Genomic DNA, 24,382 nt, shown 5'->3' on the forward strand with positions numbered 1-24,382 from the left:
AGCCACTCCCAACAGTTTTTGAGTTCCCGTCTGTCAGCTCCAGCTTCCCATGCGGAGAGTTAAGAGAAGCCGCCCACAGGATGGTAAAACATCTGGGCGTCCCCTGAGCAACATCCTTGTAGATGCCCAATTCTCTTACACCGGAAGCAACTTGCAGTTTCTCAAGTCACTCCTGACACAGAAAAAATTTTCATAGCACTGGCTAAGCTGATTGGGGCTGATAGCAGTTCTCTTCCAACACCATGTGGAGGATTACAAGTTGCCTAGCATTGACATCAAGACTAGATTTTTCTCTTCACATCCCTGCCTGACTTTTTGTTAAGGTGGGTTTGTGAAGGAAGCTGTAACAGAGTAAATTACTGTAAAATTGGTGTCAGTTTGCAATAATGTGTTGGATGGAGTATACAAAGCATCCCTCTTGCTCTCATGTGTTAAAGCAAAGAGGAAGACAATCCCAAGCACTAAAACACTGAGGATACACTAGGCATTATCAGCAAAAAGATGTTGTCTATTTTGCCCACCAAAATCACACGAGTGAAACATAGAAACATGGCCCCCATATTCAATGTAGGCAGCTTAATTTGGGCACAGCTGGTTTCTGGGGCAAACTGGTTTGAATTTGTATAGGACTTTCAAAGTCTATATCACCATTCTTAACTAAACTCAGAAACATTTATAATACCTTTTCAAAGATGGAATAAGACACAAATGTGTCATCTTAGAAAGAGAAAGTACATGATGTAAAAGATCTGCTAGCAGCCATTTTGAACAGCTCTGCTATCTGACATTGAGCAGACCCAGTGGGAATACAGAAGTAAGCCATTGCCATGGAATAGGCCTCAAAGTAAGATTTAGTCTGTGAGCAATTAAACTTGCTTCACACCTTAACCACCTGCAAAACAGTCATATTTCCAAGTGATTTGTTGCTTCTCGTCTGTACAGAGCCAAGGACTTAGCTAAGCTCAGGTTCTGAGAAAGCACATACATATAACCATGCCTAAAACAGACAAACACTCTATCATTTCCAGAATTTGAGAAGCAAGCAAGGACTGACATTTGCAATAATAAGGAATTTCCCCAGAGACATTCAAAGACTGTGGAATAACCTGCTGGAAGAAATACAACAACTAAATGAGCTGTCAGAATTTAAGACAAAACTTAAGACCTATCTTTTTCTACACAGTTTTAACTATGAATTTTAAACTCTCATTCTATGTTTATTGTGTTTTAACTTTTGTCTGTGTATTTTAATACATGTATTATTATGCATATGCTTTTATGTTGGTCTTTTAACTATGTTTTAAACTTGACTATCTTGTGCCCCACCATGAGCCAAAATGAGCAGCAATAATAAATACAAAATTATTATTATTATTATTATATTTGAGTAAATAATAAATAAGTGAAACACTTTTAAAAAATCCCAATGTCATCAGTTTGCATATCTGCTGAACAGAAGAAAGGTAACAATTTGTTTGATAAGCAAGTACACATCACCCCTTGTATGGCTTACTTGTCCAAGAATCAACTAAATCTCCCCTTTTGCTCTTCTATCTGAGATCCTTCAGCTGTTTGTTTAGGAATGAAGGAGGGTAGCAAGTACCTGTGTACAATGATACGCCCACTGGCACAGAAGCACGCCAGGCATGCACTGTTACATAGAGTCACCACGTCGGCTCGCAATAGAAAAGATGTGTCTGTGACATTGTGAACATAGAGGCATGTCTGGGAAGGCAGTGAGAATACTTTGGCTTGTTTCTCTGAGCAGATAATGGCAAACTGGTGGTCTCCTGTGTCCTGAGAGCATGAAGAATGCAGGACAAGTTTCCTTTTCTTTGTTCTTTCACTTTCCTCCATGCTGTTTGGATCTCTCCATGCTTCGTAAGGTGGATGTATTAATGTCCCCGAGCAATCCAAACAAGCAAAAGTTAACACTGCTCCCTTCAATGAGAGAAATGTACCTATAAAATAAATTTTAATCATGTTATATTGTTCAGTTCTGTTTGCTAATTTATTTTGTAAATTCATTTATATAATATCTATCTATATCTATGTATTTTTGAGGATTACTACAACCAATGAGCCACATTATGCCTACTGATGATGGATCTGGACCAAATGTGGCATACATGTCCCTAATACCCTACTTAAACTACTGACAGGGTTTGCAGGTTTGACTCAGGATGATGGGAGTTATAGTCCATCCAAAGAGCCATGGGTATCCTATATCCAAAGAGCCCCGTGAATTTCTAATGGATCATCCGTAAAATTCAAAACCAAACAATGACTACCTTCTAATAAATAATACAAAAGATTTAACCCAGACATCACTGGGTATCTAAGCTAGTAAATATATAAAATAAAATTCAGAATTATTTACTAAGCTCTCCAAACCAGCTTCCATGGTGCCTATACACATAGTCACAAACTGTCACATATTAAAGAATGATGTGTCTTTCTTTTCTGCCAACATTGCCAAATTATATGATATAACACAACATGTGTAAAATAACGAGAAATAATCTAAAACATAGCTTTAATCAATTGATAAAACTTGTGGCATACTCCCTATATTTAAATACCCCAAATCATTTCTAATGGTTTGCAATAGTATGCATGGCATTGGCCTACAGAGCTATTCTCTTAGCACACATGTACAAACATAAGGACCATGGGTCTTATGTCATTTTATATGTCTGTAAAGCGTTCAATGCCAGGACAATATAATTACATTTATACAATCTCATAATTACAAATGGCTCTTTGAAGGTTGATGTTGCCCTAAATGAAAATGAGTTTGCCACTCATGTCTTAGTATGTCTTGGCAGTAACACGTCAGGCATCAGCAGTATTCTATATTGCATTTTTCATTGTGAAAAATACACATTATCCAAAGCTATTTTTATCTCCTTGAGAGCATTGTTCCCATTTCAAACTCCAAAAATGTTCCACACCCACACAATAATAACTCTCAATGCACCAGTCACCACCATGTGTAACCCTTGGGATATAAAAGGTTGCCAACCCCTTTCAGCTAAATGTACATCTGTGTGTATGTGTGTGAAGAAGAAAACTGTATTAACAATGCAATTCTGTCTTCTCAGATACTCTGAATAAGATTGCCCCAGAAAGAGTTGACTTTGATGAGAAGGTTAGTAAAAGGGGCAAGCATCATTTATTGGATTTTCTGCAGCATTATTCATTTTTCTTCCATTATGCAGCTATGTGGATTTCCTCCTTCAGATGATTGGACCCCACACTATTCTGCAAATCTTATAGAAAGAGTTCTCTGAAGGTGGGAAGTCTGAGACTCATGGATGCAATTTGGAAAATGGGTTTCATGGAAACATCAATAAGTCAGGTAAGTTGAATGAGACATACTTAAGAGTCTTCTCTCATTCCCACACACTCGGGTATTGGAAGTTACTCTCAATGTTGTGTGGGTAAGCCATATAATAAATTGTAGTTAGTAGTCATCTGACAATGGAGCTACTCAGATAGAATTTCCCAAAGAAATAATAGTCTAACAGAAGTCCATGTTTAGTTTCATAAGAGTCTTGCCACTGTAGGGGGAGGCACATGTAAATGAATTTTCCTTTATGCATAAACTATGGATGTTGAAGTTCAAAACACCTGGAGGGCCACAGGTTGTGCAGGCCTGATCTATACCAATAAAATATTTACATTGTAGGTTGCATTGCATTTAAAAGGAAAAGTAACTGGCTGCAAGCTACACCTACGACTCATTACTTCTAGGTTCTAGTCTGTACACAATAAACAGTGATGTTATTTTTAATCTGGATAATTCAGATTCTCTTTTGCTACTTTTTGTTAATTTTATAATTGTCATCTTATCTTGAAAGCGCACAAAAAGCCTGGGAAGGCACATCCTGTGTTCAACAAACATAGTGGACTATTTCTACATTTTAAAAAAATATTAAGGAAATCAAGTATTCTTACCACTTGGAGATGCTGTTACTGGTTCAGCCTGCCTTAATTCATCAGTACTGGGCAGATTGATGGATACAGTTAAGACCACCCCCAGACCTGTCCCAACCCAAAGGCAAGGAGATGCTGTTGTGTCATTCTTCCGTGCAAACGATTCCGTGAAGTATAAAGCTGTAATTGTTTCTTTAGTCTCCTTATCAATACTGGAGACACTAGAGCTTCGAGAATGACTGATGGAATTTTCTCTGTTATCTATTTAAAGGAAACAACAGATATTAAAATGAAAACTGCCCTTGTACAAATGCAGACTGTCAGTTCATCTAGCCAGGCATTAACCTGTTTAACAGCTGTGGCTTGCTACTGGAGATGCCTTTCAAGTAAGAAGTGGTTACGTTGTCTATCAGTCACGTAACAGGAAGCAACCATACTAGCTCTGCTACAGCACCAGTTCTTGTAGCTCAGCATATAGGAGCTCAGTGGCATTATAAGGCTCTAAGAAGGAAGCTGAAGAATTTTGGGGCACAGGTGGTTATTTCATCAGGCATGTTTGTCAAAGGACTTGGTCCAGGAAGACAGAAAATATCAGCAATGAACAATTGGCTCTGCAGAGGGAGCCATTAGGAAAGATATGGTTTCCAGGGGAAAACAAAGAGATTGATTGTGTCCCCCATAGTTGTTAGGAATACTGTATATTTGCCAGGATCTCACAAATTTGATCAGAAGGCCTTTGAACTCAGTTGTGTAGGATATTACAGAGGCTGCATTACAGTATTAAAGAGGCTGGGGCCTACAGTTCATAGCACCACTGGACAGAAAAAAATCCACAAGGATGCCAATGGAGAGAACGACCTATTGTCTTAGGCCCCTTCCACACAGCTTTATAAAATCTACAGTGAATTGGATTACATGGCAGCATGGACTCAGATAATCCAGTTCAAAGCAGATCTTGTGGATTATCTGCCTTGATGTTCTGGGTTATATATGTTAGTGTTTTTGGGATATGAAGTGAAATGTTTAATCTATTGTTGTGTGAAAGTGTATGTCTTTTGTTCCGGCAAGCATTCCAGCAGTCAAGAGGTTAATTGCAGTGAGCCCTGATTGATTGCTGGAAGGGCAAATGACAAAGACTTCCATTTGTTTGTGCTACATGACAGGAAGATACATCACATGCTGTGGAATGCAGAGGAGGTGCTTCTGTGTACAGAGAATGGACTCTGAGAGAGACGGAAAAGTTCCGTGTTTGATCTTGCGGAATCAAGATGTCTCCTGACAGCTTTGGTCATTAGCACTGTATATATTAATGTAAATAAAGCATCAGTGCTTCTAGGATTCAGCAGATAAAATCACAAAGTTGTCGTTCTTGGTTGGTGCCACTTTCGCCATTTGCAGAGTGGTCTGACGGGTGAGAAAGTAGTGAGACCTGGCTCATCAATCAGTTGGGGTTGCCGATTCCCTGACAATATGGTTGTATGGTAGGGCCCCTAGATGTCTCAACACTAATGCACAGAGCATGGGAAATAAGTATAAAGAACTCAAACTCTTAGCATATGGTAGCAAATATGATTTAATAGGCATCACTGAAAACTGGTAGGATGAGCACCATAAATAAAATGTACTAATAGAGGGGTATAACTTATTTCAAAGAAATAGAAGAACCAGGAAACAAGAAGCAGCAGCATTATACATAATATATATGTATACTTGTAAAGAGATTGTTTGCATAAAAATATAGAGAAACAATATACTATAGAATCACAAGACTAAAATTTGGATGATGTCTTTTCAGCACAGATAGCAAAATATTAAAAAAGGATAGGAATTATTGTAATGAGAGATTTCAACAACTCAGACAAAGTCAAATTCTGCCAAGAGCATAAGGTCCAGCAAATTGATCACTAGTTAAAAATTTCATTGTCCAAAAAGAAGAAGGTAACAATGGGATCAATTCTCTCAAGCTTAATCTTAAGCAAGAGGAATGAACTGATCAATGTAATGAATGTAGAGGGAATTTTGCATGAGAGTTACCATGTTCTTTTGGGATCAGTTATCTAGAAGAAAGGGGAAGCTAGATATATTTAGACACACACTTTGAACTTTAAGGTGATTCAGTAACATTAGGAATACTGGGTAAGATCCCACAGTCAGAAATAATCAAAGGAAATGGTCTCTAAAAATTGAAAAATTAAAGAATTACAATGAAAAAGAAAAGTAGAAAGTTTCTAAAGGGTCAATGTATGAAGAAGTTTCCAATGAATTGAGATTTAAGAGAGACGGTATGGCCAGAGTAGTATGTGCCTTGGTTACATCTCATTTGTGACATACTCTACATGGGATAGATTTTGAAAAGTGTTCAGAAACTTCAGCTGATCCAAAAACCGCAGTCAGACTGACTACAGGAAACATGACTCCCTTGTCGAAATAGCTCCAATGGCTGGAAATCCATTTTCAGACACAATTCAAAGGGCTGGTTTTGACCTATAAAGACCTATATGGCTTGTGTCTAGGCTATTTGAATGAGCATATCTGATAAAATAAACACAGAAGTTAACACACATTGTTTTAGTATTCTTGTTTGCCATAGAAAGGTATTATTACAGCATGGATTTTGGAATAGAATCAGCTTAAAGATAAATAGTGAATACATTGCTTTTTTTGAAAGGTGTGTAACAACAGATCCTAAATGCATATATCCATGTGTCATGGAACCCAGTTACAGGGCTTTGGTAATTCAGCCCTGTAACTGGGAGTCATAACATAAACAATCCCAGAAGCACCTGGCAGAAGAAGATAAAATATGCCTGGGAACTTGGGACCGAAAGTATAAACAGTTATAATTGGTCTAGTGTGTGAAAAGGGTAGTAATGTGATATTGGAGGTGGGACTTGATGATGATATTTACGTGTGGTGTTACGTAGCATCAAAAGTTATAAAAATAGTTGTATGTAAACATTGAGTCATTCTTGACTTTTCCAAAGTCATGTGTTCTTCAATAAAGATTGGATTTGAGAGCAGTTATCTCTAATCTGCGTTCAGACTGATCCTTTGAAGTGAGCAGGACAATTAAGTCAAGAATCCAGTTCTCACCCTCCTGCAAATTTGCAGTGAAGTGATAATGAGCAGGGAAGGAGATCAAAGCCATGACGGAGCAAAGGGGCCCTCGCTGGGAGCTCGGCCGTTGGCAGAAGAGACATTGCAAGCCATAGCTTCCTCTACGGGGTACCCCAAGCCGGACGGCGTGACCCAGAGGATTCCCAGAGGGGGAGGAGGCGTTCCGGCGGCGGCAGAAACCAGTTGGGGATCTGGAGGAAGCATGCCGGAGACCGTGGCCCTGCGGCTATCCATCCTGGAAACTCATTTATCCAGGCTGTCGGATACCGTGGGGAGAATAGTGCCAATATTGGAAGAGAATCTCCAAAAAGAGCACATCCGACATGGCGCCGAGAGAGAGCCAAGCAAAGGAGATGATTGGAGCCAGAGGGGACAGCGAGCTTCAACGCAGAGTCCCGCGGAGGCAAGGGACGAGGGAGACGAGGAATATTGGCAAGAGCTTGAGTTCCGGGACAGAATGGCGCGCGGAGTGGAGCGCCAGCAAGCTCTGGGAATTCTGAGGCCGCCAACCCCTACAGAGCTCCCAACCCCCCGAATGGGAGTCGGAGTAGAAAGACCACTGGGGCCAGGGATCGGGTCCAGTGGATTAGCAGACGAAGGCGGAGAGGAGCAGGAGATCCAGGAAGAGGAGGAGGATGTGCCGTACGACGAGGAAAGGCGAGATGCGGGGGCTACAGCGAGGCCAATATGCGGATGGGGTGAAGGGCCGACAGCGGCGGCAGGATTTCGGAAGCCGCGCAGAATGACCACCGGAGTGGGGCGCGGCGTGTTCCAAGGGGCCATCCAAGGAAACCCGATGCAACCCTTCCCCATGCCTCCCAGACAGCATCAACGGGCCGCTGAATGGATGCCAAGAAGGGAAGATCTCAAGCTAGAATACGGAGGGGAATCAGATGAACTGAACTTTTTTCTAATTAGCATCAGGGGATACATGGAAGACAATGCACACACATTCCCCTCCGAAGCAAGCAGAGTTCGGGCCATCGGCAACACCCTAAAGAGAGGAGCGGCCAGCTGGTATGTGCAACTACATGCCAGACAGGATCCATGCCTGAGGTCAGTGCCCCGCTTCCTCGCCGCACTGGAAAACCGGTTCAGAGACCGGCTAGAGCAATTGAGAGCGCGAGACCAGCTTAAAGGAATAAAGCAGAGGGACAAAACGGTGCCCGAGTACGCAGAGGAATTCCTCCACCTCGCGGAAAGGGTGCCAGAGTGGTCCGAAGTAACCAAAGTGGAAATATTTAAAGAGGGACTACGCCCCGAGGTTTTCAGCTGGGCAGCGCACAGAGATGACCCCGAAACGCTACAGGGATGGATTCAACTAGCGGGGCGCGTTGAATCCACCCTGGCCCAAGTAAAGCGCTTCAGGAGCAGCGGCGGCCAGCAAAGACCGGTGGCGAGAGGTCGAGGAGAAACGAGGAAACAGGAAAGACCCGGAGGGAGATCGGGGATTCCCTCCCGAGGAGATGACAACAAACCTAAACCGGGATGCTTTGTATGTGGGAAGACGGGCCATCGAGCAGCAGAATGCTGGGCCCGGAAGGGGGAGCCGCCAAAACCCTCAAAGCCCAAGCCAGCAACCGGGAGGCGTGCGGAGGAGGAGGTGCAAGCCCCAGAATCTTCAGAAAAATTGGTGAGTCGGGACAAACGCATGATAGTAGTGCCAATCTACCTCTCGGGGCTAGAGAATCGGGCCACCTGCAAGGCATTTGTGGATTGTGGTTGTTCCAGAAATATTATAACTCCGGAATTAGCAGGAGCGTTGAAATGCCAGCAGATGGCGCTTGACTCCCCAATTGCGTTTTCGCAGCTAGACGGATCAGTTGCTACTGGGGAAGTATCTACAAAGGAAATACGGGAGATCCCATGTAAAATAGGCAAATGGGAAGGAAGAATATCCTTTGTGATAGCCCCTATTGCCACATACCACGTGATATTAGGGATACCATGGCTCGAACAGGCAAATCCTGAAGTAGATTGGAGAGGAAAGAGCCTAGCATTTAAAGAACAGCAGACGCAATGGGAGGTAAGCAAGATTGCAGAAGAGGAGGACGAGGGAGATGAAGAAGGTGAAATAGACCCACAGCTATTACCACCTGAATACAGAGACTTTGTGGATGTGTTCAATCAGAAAGAGGCAAGTAAATTACCCCCCAAAAGGAATATAGAAGTAGAAATTGAAATAACCCCAGGAGCAAACCTACCAAAACCAAAAGTGTATCCCATGTCTGTGCAGGAAAAGGAGGAATTGAGGAAATACATTGATAAAAACCTGGCGCGAGGCTTCATTAAGCCATCCAATTCTCCTCTCGGGGCCCCAGTGTTATTCAGGAGAAAGAAAGATAACTCCCTAAGATTGTGCATTGATTATCGAAATTTAAATGCAATTACTAAGGACAATAAATACCCTATGCCCTTAGTAAAGGATTTAATTACCGTATTAAAGAAAGGGAGCATATTTACTAAACTTGATTTAATTGAAGCATATCATAAATTAAGGATCAAACCGGAGGATACTTGGAAAACTGCATTTTCCTGCGCATTCGGCCATTTTGAATATAAAATTTTGCCTTTCGGATTAAAAAATGGAGGCAGCTGCTTTATGCAGCTTATAAATGAAATACTGCACCCATTGTTGTACAGAGGGGTATTCATATTTCTTGATGATATCTTGATTGTGACTGAAGATAAGGAAAAGCACGTGAAATTGGTCCGGGAAGTTTTGCAGAGACTAAGAGAAGCAAAGCTGTACGCAAAACTGTCCAAATGTGAATTTAATAAAACTCAAATTGACTTTCTGGGGTACCGGATATCTCCAGAAGGGTTAGCTATGGATCCAGCTAAAGTATCAGATGTAAAGGAATGGGGAGTGCCTCAAACAAGGAGGCAATTGCAATCATTTCTGGGGTTTGCAAATTTTTACAGATCCTTCATAAAAGGCTTCGCGCAAATAACTGCACCCCTTACTGAACTTTTAAAAACAAAAGGGAAAGGAGAGACAACAAAAGTAAAAGCTCCTGGCGCCAAACTAAGTTGGACGCCAGAATGCCAAAAGGCATTTGAAACCCTAAAAGAATGCTTCACAGAAGGACCCATTCTAAAACACCCCGATATCAGGAGCCCTTTCATAATCCATTGCGATGCATCAGACTGTGCGTATGGGGCAGTACTATTGCAAAAGGATCAAAATGGGAACTTAAAACCCTGTGGATATTTGTCCCGGAAGTTCAGCGAAACTGAAAAATGTTGGCCGATATGGGAAAAAGAGGCACTAGCCATATTAAAAGCCTTAGAATGCTGGCGGCACTTTCTCGAAGGAAGCGGAATCCCATTTGAAATTTGGTCTGACCATAAGAACCTCCAGTATTTAAAGTCTCCTCGAAAATTGTCCCCCAAACAGATTAGATGGGCACAATACTTCAGCAGGTTCGATTTCCAATTAAAGTTTTTTCAAGGGAAGCAGAATGTCTTGGCAGATGCCCTTTCACGCATGCCTCAACACGAAGGAATAACCACAGCAAAAGAGGGAACAATATTCTCTGATAAACAATGGGGCTTAGCTGTCAGGACAAGAGCACAAACCCAAAAAGAGAACACTGCTATGGTTGAACTCGGCGGGGAAGATAATTGGGGAAACGAACTGAAACAGTCTTATGAAGGAGACCAGTGGATCGCATCCAATGCAGAACAGGGGGAGCAGAAGGGGGGATTTTGGTTTGTGAACAAGAAACTGTATATCCCAGCAACATTAAGGATCAAGATTTTGAATCGTTTTCACAATAACCAGAGCGCTGGTCATACAGGAATTACAAAAACAACAAAAGCAATAGCAAAACATTGCTGGTGGCCAGGGATGAGGAAGGACATAAAGAACCATGTGGTTCAATGTGATGATTGTGCCAGAAATAAATCGAGAGGAGGGAAACCAATGGGATTATTACAAACAGTAGCAGAACCTACCAGACCTTGGGAATGTGTAGCTATGGACTTTGTGGGGGAACTACCGGTTAGCAAAGGACATCGTTATATTTGGACAGTATTAGACCTGTTTTCTAAACAGGCCCACTTTATAGCACTGCCGAAACTACCATCAGCCGAGAAACTAGCTGAATTGTACATAAACCACATTTACAAACTGCATGGATGTCCCAGTAGAGTGGTCAGTGACAGAGGAGTACAATTCACAGCAAAATTTTGGGAAAAATTCTTGGAAATGCTAGGAGCAGAAAGGAGTTTAAGTTCTGCTTTTCACCCCATGACAAATGGGGCGGTAGAACGCACTCAGCAGACACTTGGGCAGTTCCTTCGAATGTACTCTAACATGAGGCAAAATGACTGGTCTCGGTGGTTGGCTTTTGCAGAACTAGCTTTTAATTCGACTATACATTCAGCAACAAACAAAACCCCCTTTGAAGTAGTTTACGGGTATGAAATACAGCCTCTGCCCCAGCTGCCAAGATGGACAGAGAATGAGGGAACAGAGGCGGGGAAATGGAAAACGCAAATGATGGAATGCTGGAGTCAAGTGACTGCATCCTTAAAGGAAGCACATAAAAAGTATAAAGTGTTCGCAGATAGAAAGAGGGTGGAAGGTGATAAATTGGAGAAAGGAGATTTAGTGTGGTTAAGTACCCAAAACATCAAACTGGGGCTACCTTCGAAAAAATTGGGCCCCAAATATATTGGACCATTTAGAATACAGGGTGTTATCAACGAAGTGACTTTCCAGTTGGCATTGCCAAAAAGTTTAGGGAAAATTCACCCTGTATTCCATCGTAGCTTACTGAAAAAATATCTGGGTACTTTGGACAAAATGGACACATAGAATTATTGTTTTGTTTCAGATTTGTGATGAAGGAAGAACTGAAGAGGAGGACGAAGAAAAGGAGGGCACCATGTCATGGAACCCAGTTACAGGGCTTTGGTAATTCAGCCCTGTAACTGGGAGTCATAACATAAACAATCCCAGAAGCACCTGGCAGAAGAAGATAAAATATGCCTGGGAACTTGGGACCGAAAGTATAAACAGTTATAATTGGTCTAGTGTGTGAAAAGGGTAGTAATGTGATATTGGAGGTGGGACTTGATGATGATATTTACGTGTGGTGTTACGTAGCATCAAAAGTTATAAAAATAGTTGTATGTAAACATTGAGTCATTCTTGACTTTTCCAAAGTCATGTGTTCTTCAATAAAGATTGGATTTGAGAGCAGTTATCTCTAATCTGCGTTCAGACTGATCCTTTGAAGTGAGCAGGACATCCATGGACACTGACCTTCTGTTGTGACAGGTAAAGAAATTTCCATGCATGCTGCAGATTGTGCTTTCCTAAATGGAGGCTTTCCCGGACCCCAGCGATTTATTTTTGTAATATCTGCACTGGATAGCCGTTTTGCAGAGCTGCAACTGTGGGAAGTTGGACTTGTACAGTGCCCATTTATAGGATCTGTAATGCAACATTAAAAAATAGGAAGGCACATTCAGATTACAGATAATATATATATATATATATATATATATATATATATATATATATACACACACACACACACACACACACACACACACATACACACACATACACACACACACACACACACACACACATATATATATATATATACACACACACACACACACACACACACACACACAAATATGCAGCCATTTAACAATCTCCCTCAATATTCTGTAGACATATTCATACTGTCAGTTGGGGAAACAAAGCTTGTTATTGGAAATTCTTGTTTTCTTGTTTTCTGACTCATTTGGGGCCGAAGAGCAATCCAAAGCCTTTGAAATATACAAGAAGCAGTACCATTCCTCACTTTTCCAGAAATGTGTTCCTCCCCCTTTCATTAGCCAACTGTGTTTATTCTACAAATCAATATGCTAAAGAATATACATCTCTGGCAGCATCCAGAACCGAAAAATATATTCATCTTATAGTGCAGCGGTAGCTGTTTGGGACTGAAGCTCCCAGACAGAATGCTAAATGATCAGGGAATGTGGGCAATGTCATCTAAAATTTTTGAAGAGTGTCAAGCAGACCATCTCAGTCTTTGTTTTTATCCACCTCTCACCAATGTTTTGTGATACTGTGCAATGAAACCTTACAAGTCTCAGAGAAACACTAAAGCCAGTAGACCTAGCTGCTGCTCTGAAGGGATCTGCCATGATTACTGAAGGGAAGGATTTTTCTCCAGACCTCTGCACCATTCTTTTAAATCTTGAGACAGTATAGAAGCAGAAACCGCCTGCCTAGCGTACTTATCCTGCTATACTTTGGATTAAACTGAAATTCTCTACTAATATTTAATGTATGCCAAGTCTTTCCCTAAGAAGTCCTATTTCCTAAAATAAGAATGCTCTGCAGGGACCCCCTTGGGGGTCCCTGCAAAGCATTCTGCTACAGGAAAAACAGCTAGATTTTTCACCGAAGGAAAATAAAATTTCAAAACATGCAATGACCAAAACCGTGAGTTATGCTATTATAGTCAGATGTACAACATCTTAACATACTAATAGGATGTCAGCCTTTTTGTCCTGAAGGCAAAAAATAACAAAATATTGTGCACAAGGGAGATGATTTGGTCTAAGAATCACCTTAAACCGTTGACAACACTTCAGCTACAAGGTAACTTTCTTGGAGTAATGATTTTGAGGGAACATGAGGTCAGTGGTTCAAAGGGCGATAGGATTATCAGATAAGCAATAGAGAATGTACCGCAATCATTATCACAATACAGTTCTTAAGTTATATTATTCCCTAACAAATAAAAGATCTCATGTTTGTCAGATCATCCTCCCCTATAAAAAAGCTAAGAAAACAAAAGGTTCTCCCAAACTGTTGCAGTTTTTAATCATATTTACCTGAAGCTGTGGGGGACTTACATCGCTCTAGCTCCAATGAAATTGGACCATCTGATAGCTCAGTTAGGCCTGAAAAAATGAAGCAAAGAATAATGTCAATTCAAACTCTACTTCAAAAACTCAGTCACTCCATGAAATCTTAGTGCTGAGCCAGTGTCTGTATCTCTCCCTCCTTTCCTTTCCTTTGTGTCTGTATCTCTCCCACACTCCGCTTTCCTTTCCTTCATGTCTGACACCACTTTAATTGTCATAGCTCAATGCTATGCAATCCTGGGATTTGTAGTTTGATGAGGCAGCAGCATTTTTTGGCAGAGAAGGCTTAAAGAGCTTATAAAAACTACAGCCTCCAGAGTGCCATAGCCCTGAGCCAGGGCAGTTAAAGTGGTGTCAAGCTGCATTCATTCTACAGCACAGATGCAGTCCAAGGAAGCTGAAGTAGGATAAAAAAGAGAAGCTCCTCTAAGAAAGGGTCTCCTATTTCTCTGGTTTTCTTTTCCATTGCTGGAAGCTTTGGAGTTCTAAGCATGCAGCAACTGTAATGCACAGCTTTTTAAGCCAAATTACAAAGTGTGCACTTTTTGTCATTGTGCATTACACCCTGAGAGGTGGAGTCACTCTCCTTGTGTGCCAGCCAGCACTGTATGATTGTCTTCACTGTTCCAACTTATATACAAATGTACAAACTTAAATAAAATTTAAACTTAAACCTATCTTTTTCATAACCCTGGGGACTGCCTGTGTATTGGTTCAGAAGATGTGGGAGTCATACTGTAGTGTACTATCAACATCACTTCTTTCTTCCATCTCACTCCACACTCCTTTCGGAAAGCATGTTTTCAAAGCTCTTGTGCATACCTTTCCTCTTTTTGTGGCATGGGTTGCTGACTGCTGTAGATTACACTGCTTTCTATGTTTTTTCTAAGAATACAACTCTCACTATTATTGCCTAAGCACCCCATCAATAGTTTCTAAACATGCTCCCAAAGTTCCTGTTCCTCAGTTTCCCCATGGATTAAAAGAGAGAGAGAGTATGCTTTCCTACAGATTTCCCATCCCACCTTCTGGTTTTTAATTTTTTTGTTGTGTTTTTTTTAAAAACAAAGTCTAAGTAATAGATACCCAGACATTCCATTCCTGCAATGGTTAACAAAAACTGAAGATCAAAGAGGGCATTAAAGTTATTGCAAGGCCAAGCTATGATCAGTGGTACCAAAATTTTAGAGGACAAAAGCCACAGACACCTTTGAAGGGTTTCTTTCATCTTTATTGAACATGCTAGCAACATATAGACTCTCCTAGAAATCCTGTTCAGGCACACAGACAAACACAAAAAGAACTGAACAGATGTTAAATTTTGCCACACAAGCTGTTAGTTATGCACTGAAGAACTGGAACTCTTTTAAAAGCTACTTCAGTGTGTTCTAATTACTCTTGATTATATACTAAAAGCCATGAAACTGTAAAGCTTTAGTTCTACTTAACACCAATGCAGTTTGTTCAAAATAAATAAAATGACTGCTGGATATGACAGTTGGCCAATCAGTACCATTCAAATGCAGTTGCAGAAGAACAATTTTTCCTGGAGCTTTCTATGAGTTATAAAATGGTATATTGTAGCAAATGTTAATATGCAGTGGGTTGACCCACAAATTTATACACATAATTTCTATATTTCTACACTGTTTTCCATTCTATGGCTTGCAAACCACATCTCCCCCACTTCAAGTGCAACAGCAAACAACAGTTTATCATTTGGGAATGGGGGAGGGATCACAGTTTCACAGAAGTGGGAGGGAAACGAGGGAACAACAAGCACAAGACACTTCAAATTGCACCAAACATACACAAACGGATCCAAAGTGTGGAAAACATGCAAAAACCTTTTAGACACCCATGTAGACATGTCTTGGAACTACGTGTTGGGGCAGTCCATATATGTATATTTAATTATAAAAATGTTAAAGAAGGCCCCACACGTAATGCAGTAACCCAAACCTATGTCTATGACATGGTGGATCATTTTCTGGTCCCTGGATCCTTGTAAATGCCCTGTTTTGACAGCTTCTGACTCTCAGCATGAAACAGATAGTAGAAAATCTACTAGTTTTGTATTAATTTAAAAATGTTTCAGTTAATGCAATGTGATGGAATAATCTATATTCTCATGGGTGTTCATTTTTTCCCTCACTATTTTAGCAGGAAACATAGTTAGAGCTAAGGATGATGAGATGAATACCACGATCATAACAAAACGTGTTTCATGTTTCACTCAAAAAGGGAAAGACAGCATGCAAGCTGAACAAAAACAGATTCATGTAAATTCACATACCAGACTTGACAAGCCATCAATCTTGACAAGCCACCATCTTAACAGAAACTTACTCTGATAGGATGTACGGATCCGTTTCGTTAAATCTGGATAAAAGTTAGACAGGCCACGCATGCAAAAGTTGTCTGTAGAACATGCCAGAACATCGGAAGCAGGCAGAAGAAAGAGAAAAATACAAAACAGTCCAAAGTGAAAGGAAATGATACTACAACCAGGATCTATTTAAGCCCAGCTGGAGTCCTCACGTATGCTTGAGACTTCTGACCTCCTAGTCAGAAGACAAATTTGAAACAAAAAAAGTAGGATGGATGAGAAAGAAATGACAAGAGGGTTGATGTAATATCCTTTCTAAATAACTTGAGCAGGTTTTCTATTTTAAGAATTTGGAAAAATTGTGTGAGCCTTTTTTAGCAAAATGTTCCTCTAAAGGTTCACCTGAGACTTTTGCCAAGTAATCTGGCTTCTGATAGGATACTTTAAGGCCTGTCTTCTACTGCTGATGTTATGATTTCAATCTACTTTGGTATATATGACTTTATCATAGGTTTCCTGGCAAGAGATATTCAGAAGAGGTTTGCCCTTGCTTTCCTCTGAGACTGAGAGCATGTGACTTGCCAAAATGTCACCCAGTGAGTTTTCAATGCAAACAAGGATTCAAATGTTGGCCTCACAGAATCCTAATCTAACACTCAAATTACCATACTGACTCTCCCTGTCTTCTACAACATCTTCTAAAAAGAAAGATGTGGCTGAGCAATTTCAGTGTGTGATCAAAAAGGGCAGGAAGTGGGAAACAATACAAATGAGGAAGAATGAATTAAAAGATTATTTTAAAGACAGAAAATTTGGAATTTAGGTTATCATATAAGGAAAGCATGAAAAAGAGAAATATCCCATTCAATAAAGACAATACCGTGTAGCATGATTAACAAAGAAAGATAATATTTTATAACACGTTTTTAAAATATTAATGCCTATATCAGGCTTTGCTTGAAATAACCCCATCTCTCAGATCCAGGGCTGTGTACTAACAACTCCCTTCTCTGACCAATGCACAATCTGCATACATTAAACCCCACCTTTCCCATAACATTCATGTAAGCCAATAGCCTATTGATCTAACCTATTGAGGTTATGGTTATGATTGAAGTGGGAGGAGTGGGGAAAAGTACAATACAAGGAGATAAAGAAATTTAGAGGAATATGTCATAAAGAAGTAGAAGAACTTTGGAGAAGACATGCTTACAAAATTTGGAGATGACACCAAATTGGGAGGGGTAGATCCCAGAGGACAGGATTAGAATCCAAAATGGCATTAAGGGTTTAGAGAACTGGACCAAAACTAAAAAAAATCAATTTCAACATAGAAAAATGGGTGGCACTACACTTCGGCAATAAAAATGAAATGCACAGATATAGGATGATTGACATCTAGTTTGGCAATAGTACATGTAAAATGGATCTAAGAATCTTACGTAAGAAATTCATGATGAGTCAACAGTGGGATATGTCAGCTAAAACGCCAATTCAGTCCTAGGCTACATAGTAGCAGTTTAGATTGAGGGAAGTAATAATACTACCCTATTCTGTCTTAGTAAGATTTCACATGAAATACCATGCCCATTTCTGGGAACTACAATTCAATAAGGCATTGACAAGCTAGGACATGTCCAGAAGGGGCGACCAAATTGGCAAAGCCTATGAAAAGTGACTTATGGAACTGGATATGTTTAGCTTGGAGAAGAGAGAAGAGGTGACATGATAGCCATATTAAAATATTTGAAAGGCTGTCGTATGCAGGAGAGGGTAAGTTTGTTTTCTGCTGCTCTGGGGACTAAGAAATGAATCAATGGATTCAAATAATAATAAGAGATTCCTACCTACACATTAGAAAACAAACCTGATAGTAACATATGCTGCCTTGGGGTGTGGTGGAGTCTCCTTCTGTGGAGGTTTTCAAGCAGAGGCTAAATGGCCATCTGTCAAGAGTACTGTGATTGTGTATTCCTCCATGGGAGAGAACTAACTGGGTGGCCCTGATGGCCTTTTCCAACACTGTGATACTGTGAAAGGAAGGAATTAGTTAAGAAAGATATAGTCAGAAAAACATGACTTCTAAAAAGAAATCCTCGTACACAAGTGACACTATATGTTTTGCTAAGGTTATAATTCTATACCTACATGTTTCTATAACCTCTCTGGAGAATATTTTCCAGTAGATATCTACATGGGTTTATTGTTAATGTAAATAAAGCGCTGCCTTGTAGAAAAAAGAGTTTCTCAAAGTAATTAGCTAATAAAGCTATTCAATCCTGGACCTCTATAAATGACATTTTACTTTCTATGGCATGGAGCCCCAGATGGCGTAGTGGACTAAGTGACTTGAAGGTTGGGTTGCTGACCTGAAAGCTGCCAGGTTCGAATCCCACCTGGGGAGAGTGTGGATGAGCTCCCTCTATCAGCTCCAGCTCCATGCGGGGACATGAGAGAAGCCTCCCACAAGGATGGTAAAAACATCAAAACATCCGGGCGTCCCCTGGGCAACGTCCTTGCAGACGGCCAATTCTCTCACTCCAGAAGCAACTCTGGTTGCTCCTGACACGAAAAAAAAAACTTTCTATGGTAATGTTCAGTCCTGGCAGGCACACAGAGGCAGGATTGATCAATCAAATAGATGGTGATGCAGAGAAGAAGCCTAATAAAACTAAGCCTTAAAATAAAATATTTCTTCAATTCCAAAAACAAACTTATTTACAGACAGAACTTTAAGGAGAGACAAAAATATTTGAAAATAATAAAATACCCTATTTAAGGGAAATTAAACATGGAGGATGAATCTAAAATTCTATAAACTTTATTTGAGAGGCATAGTTCTTTGGGTTCTGAAATTCAAAGGGATGCCTTCATGAAAGGCTCTCTCAATTGGTAGCAGCCCCCTTGCTATCTTATCTACAAGGTGTAATCTGGAAGAGGGCAAATGTGAAAGGAAAAAAACAGGACACAAACAATTATCGTCCAGTCAGCCTGACATCAATACTAGGAAAAATTCTGAAGCAGATCATTAAGGAGGTAGTTCCTTTCACTTAGAAAGGAATGCTACGATTACTAAAAGTCAGGGTGATTACTAATGGTTCCTCTTCATCCTGGAAAGAAATTACTAGTAGAGTGCTGTAGGTTTTGGTCCTGGGCCTAGTACTGTTCAACATTTATTTACTTTATTTCTACCCAGCTCTATCTCACCCCAAGGGGGACTCGGATGATGGTTTAGAAGGCATGCTTGTCAAGTTTGCAAATGACACCAAATTAGGAGGGATATATAATACTCCAGAGGACAGGATCAGAATTCAAAATGACCTTAACAGATTAAAGAGCTGGGCCAAAACTAACAACATGAATTTCAACAAGGAGAAATGTAGGATACTCCACTTAGGCAGAAAAAATGAAATGCAGAGATACAGGATGGGTGATGCCTGGCTCAACAACAGTCCCTGTGAGAAAGATCTTGGAGTCTTCATCGACAACAAGTTGAACATGAGCCAGCAGTGTGATGCAGCAGCTAAAAAGGCCAATGGGGTTTTGGGCTGCATCAAAAGAAGATAGTGTCTAGGTTGAAGAAAGTCATGGTGCCTCTCTATTCTCCTTTGGTCAGACCTCACCTGGAATAAGACTATGTCCAATTCTGGGCACTACAGTTTAAAAGAGATATTGACAAGCTGGAAGGTGTCAAGAGGAGGGCAACTAAAATGATCAAAGGTCTGGAGACCATGAATCCCTATGAGGAACATCTTAAAGAGCTGGGTATGTTTAGCCTGCAGAAAAGAAGATTGAGAGGAGACATGATAGCTATGTATAAATATGTGAAAGGATGCCATAAGTAAGAGGGAGCAGACTTGTTATTTGCTGCTCTGGAAACTAGGACTTGGAGTACTGGGTTCAAAGAAGATTTCACCTGAACATTAGGAAGAACTTCCTGACTGTAAGAGCTGTTCAACAGTGGAACTCTCTGCCTCAGAGTATGGTGGAAGCTCCTTCCTTGGAGGCTTTTAAACAGAGGCTGGATGGCCATCTGTCAGGGGTACGTTGATTGTGCTTTTTCTGCATAGCAAGGGGTTGGACTAGATGGCCCATGTGGTTGCTTCCAACTCTATGATTCTATGTTGCATTTGTTTATTCCTCTTGCTTGCTGCAAGAAGCAGTTGAGGGTTGCACATTGTACGCTGTTCTAGCTGCCTTTTGCGTGATCCTACTAGGAAAGGCAAGTCTCGGCTCCTGCCTCTTTCCTGCTGAGGAAACCAGAATTGCAACAGGCAGGAATGCAATGGGACTGAACACAGCCACATCCAACATCATAAGTTAAATGACCCCCAAATTATATTACTTAGGGTTTATTTTAAGAAATAAAAGTCAAGGGAGAAACAAGAAGCTATATTTCATGGTACAGCCCAAACAGCATAAATTGACAGAATGGAGGAGTCCTTACTGAAGAACTGATCTGCTCCTAATGACCTCAGGGATAATACTGGTCAATATAATACAGAGAACGTGTGGTTTATTTATTAGGTAGTCTTCTAAATATGAAGAGTTTGCCCATCCTACAGGTTTTGCAAAAGCTACACAGACAGTGAGTGAATTAGTGCATCTCCTCTGTGTGTGTCTGTGTAACAGAATGTGAGTAAATGTTTATAACAAACTGCTTGAATATACTTTAACTAAACAAAACTTATGTACCTGGTTCCTCCACTGTTCTCATCTCTTACCACTTTTGTGTATGTAATCTGCAAAATGATCCCCCACTTCGATCTAGGTAAAAGTAGGTAACAGTTTTCCCCTGACATTGTCTAGTCATATTCGATTCTGGGGGTTGGTGCTCGTCTCCATTTCTAAGCCAAAGAGCTGATATTGTCCATAGACACTCCTAAGGTAATGTGGCTGGCATGACTGCATGGAGTGCCATTACCTTTCCACCAGAGCAATACCTATTGATCTACTCACATTTGCATGTTTTCAAACTGCTAGGCTGGCAGAAGCTGGGGCTAACAGTGGGAACTCACCCCGCTCCCGACGGTCAGCAAGTTCAGCAGCTCAGTGGTTTAACCCGCTGTGTTACTGGGGGCTTCAATCTACTTATTTAAAATTCTAAGCTTTTTGATTTAAAAAAAACAAACAGAAGTAACTTCCTAATAACTGTTGGTTTCATCAGAATAGATTGATGCATCCCACAGAGGTGGTAATAAATGGCCAAACTTTGCAGTATATATTTACTTAGATTTTAAACAAAATTAACAATCATGCAAGAAGAAGAGAGGTCCTCTTATAGATTTGTAACTGGTTAAAGAACTGCAACAGAGAGTAAGAACAAATAAAGGTTTTTCACAATGTAAGGATGTATACAGGCCCCTCCCATATCAATATTGGATTGGTGCACTTTCACTTGCTCATGAAAAATATGGGGTTAAGGATGAATTGACTTCAACTAAAATGTTTGCTGGCAACAGCAGATTATCTCAGATGGTTACAACAAATGAACCAAAAAAAGCTATGAAAAGGGCAAGAAATACCATCAAAAGAGGAAGTACATTTCAAAACTAAATAAGGGTAAAGGGAAGCACATTAGAGGAATAAAAATCAGTTTTGCAAATATGTTGATGGGGTCTGTAGATCAGGAAAGAAATCTTGTGACTGCGGTGGATCAGTCACTGAAAATGTCAACCCAGTGAACAACTGCTATGTAAAAAAGCAAATTCCATATTGGATATCATTTGGGAAGAGACTCTATGTAAAATTGCCCCTATCATAATGCCTTCACAGAGCTCTACAGTAGATCTGTAGTTGGAAAACTGAACAATTTGGTCTATTACATTTGAAGGGTTACAATATTTAGAATCTTTTAGTTGGGAAAGAGGAGAATGGTGGGCGGGGGTGCGGTGGTGACAGAAAAAAACCCAATTCTCTCATAATACTATAACTCAGAATCATCCACTGAAATCGTACAGTGCAAGGAGAGTCAGGATTGATAAAGAGATGTTACTTTATATAAAACATATGGGTAAACTCAAATTCCCACAAGATATAGTGAGGCCTGTCAACCTAACTAGGCTAGGGCCACTAAAGGATTTCTAATCTGATCAACTCTTTATCACCTCCAGTATCAGAAGAAACATATCAGTTAATAGAGAACATGAAATGGAGAATGAAATTGCAGTAGTGTACTTCTTATGGACTTTCTATAGGTAGATGTTTGAGCATCGTGGGAACTGATGTTAGCTATAGATAAGCCTTTCATCTGATCCAGTAATGTTCTTGCATCTTTATTATAGATAAGTTTAAGAAGTAACCTTTCTGCAGACACCAAACTGATCAGTCACAATCTTTTGTCATTACAAAAGAATTGGTATGTGACAAATGTTCAGCAAATGTGTCATATTTCAACTAGCATTCAGACATGCATTTCAAAGCTAATCGAAAAGCTTCAGGCATTAAGAGGAAATGCTATCAAACATTATCTCCATTATATTTTATTTTCTACCTGCAGCAAATTGTTTGCTTCTACGAGGAGAACGTGGCTGGCGTTGAAATAAATCACTTGATCCATACAGTTCAAAGCTTCCCATGCTTAGCAAGACAGTCTTCTGTATAAAATCCACAACCACCAAATTGCTGCAGTTTCCAAATGCAACTCTGTGAAAAGAAAAAGTCTTCAAGAGCATTGTCTTTTGGAATTATCTCTTCCAAAATTGAAAAGTGGCAAGAACTGGGACATATTACAAGGAGCTCAATTATCTCTCTTTACATCAGGGAAAGACCTGTTTACCCCTTTAGATGTAGTTGGACTACACACTCCTGATCACTAGCTTAGTTGGCTAGGGAAGCTGTGAGTCCAATACTAACCACACACATATCATCACTGCTTTATATAGTAACATCTAATTTGCAGTGATTTCTAGCCCTATGTAGCTTCACATCCTTTTACCATTCCTCCATACGACAAGAAGATGGGCAGATAAAACTTTGCAGAGTTGGAACAAGTTGACAGTTTTAATTAAGGATACATCATTATCAAATATTTGTAAAACTTGGGATTTAGTAATTGCATATTATAAACAATATTGAGGTAGGATGCAGTTATTAGGATTTGAAGAATAGTACAATTTTGTAGTATTATAGAAATTAATTAACACAATTACTTAGAGAATATATTTGATAATTATAACCCCTAGTTGGGAAGTTAGAAGTCGTATGTTTATCCCTTAGTAGTGCCAGGGGGTATAGAGGTTGTTCTTTAATATTTTGGCTTGTTTAATTATTGTCTTGATTTTATAAAGCATTTTTTCCTTATGTTGTTTTATTTAAAAAATATTTATAATATTGCATAAGTTTACCTTTAGGCCATGTGTATAAGCTGGATATGAAATATAATGAATTTCATGTTTAGATTTGTGTTGTGTCCCACCTCATTATATACATATCTGCAAATATATATATCCCAAAATAATTTAAAAATTCCCAATCCAAAACACTTCTGATCCCAAGTATTTTGGATAATAGCTACTCTAAATGTTTATATTGTGATCATTGACTAGTATTGTAGTAATCACTGGCTACAAAGAGGCAAAAATAATTATTTAAAGTCTGCTAAACTACCCTAGCTGGATATCGAGCCAATGGGAAGAGTGGATTAGAAACACAACATATACACATCACCAAGCCATAGAAAAAGACATCAGGCTCTTTCAGTTTTTAAATATAAATAAAGTAGTCCAAACACAAATGCAACCTTTTTCAGTACAATGTAACCTATTACCTGCAAATATACTGGATTAACTTACACTCCATATGCAGAGTTTGCAGTTAAACTGGTTATTTGCTGGGGAGCCTCTCCATCAGCCCACACCAGTTGGATAACAAGCTCTGCTTGGTAACCAGGAGGCATCCGCACAGGACGTGCTTTAACACTAAGGGGAAAAGGGGAAAATAGGAAATCAGTGTGTGACCAGACAATATGAGTAGAAATGGCTTAGTGGATGAGAAAACTTTCTGCAAAGAAGTAGATGTTAACATAATCTCAAGTCAAGAAAATAGCAAGAAAAACAGGGGTCGGCAAGAAGGAAGTTGAGATCTTCTGCC

General features: G+C 40.0%; 1 protein-coding gene across 3 annotated transcripts in view; it reads right to left on the bottom strand.

Annotated features, from left to right (window-relative positions):
• The window catches only part of stxbp5l (syntaxin binding protein 5L), a 91,937-nt gene that overhangs the window by 7,740 nt on the left and 59,815 nt on the right, over positions 1 to 24,382 (bottom strand). For 2 of the 3 annotated variants that reach the window (XM_062971300.1, XM_062971302.1), the window contains 7 exons: positions 24,085 to 24,210; positions 22,785 to 22,936; positions 16,312 to 16,383; positions 13,930 to 13,998; positions 12,332 to 12,502; positions 3,961 to 4,200; positions 1,604 to 1,961 (listed from right to left, as the gene is read on the bottom strand). In XM_062971300.1, coding sequence (XP_062827370.1) covers positions 1,604 to 1,961; positions 3,961 to 4,200; positions 12,332 to 12,502; positions 13,930 to 13,998; positions 16,312 to 16,383; positions 22,785 to 22,936; positions 24,085 to 24,210 — 1,188 coding nt within the window. The remainder of the gene's footprint in view (positions 1 to 1,603; positions 1,962 to 3,960; positions 4,201 to 12,331; positions 12,503 to 13,929; positions 13,999 to 16,311; positions 16,384 to 22,784; positions 22,937 to 24,084; positions 24,211 to 24,382) is intronic. The other variant, XM_062971301.1, reaches the window with a different exon arrangement.

Source organism: Anolis carolinensis, chromosome 2 (assembly GCF_035594765.1).
Source record: "Anolis carolinensis isolate JA03-04 chromosome 2, rAnoCar3.1.pri, whole genome shotgun sequence".
Lineage (NCBI taxonomy): Eukaryota > Metazoa > Chordata > Lepidosauria > Squamata > Dactyloidae > Anolis > Anolis carolinensis.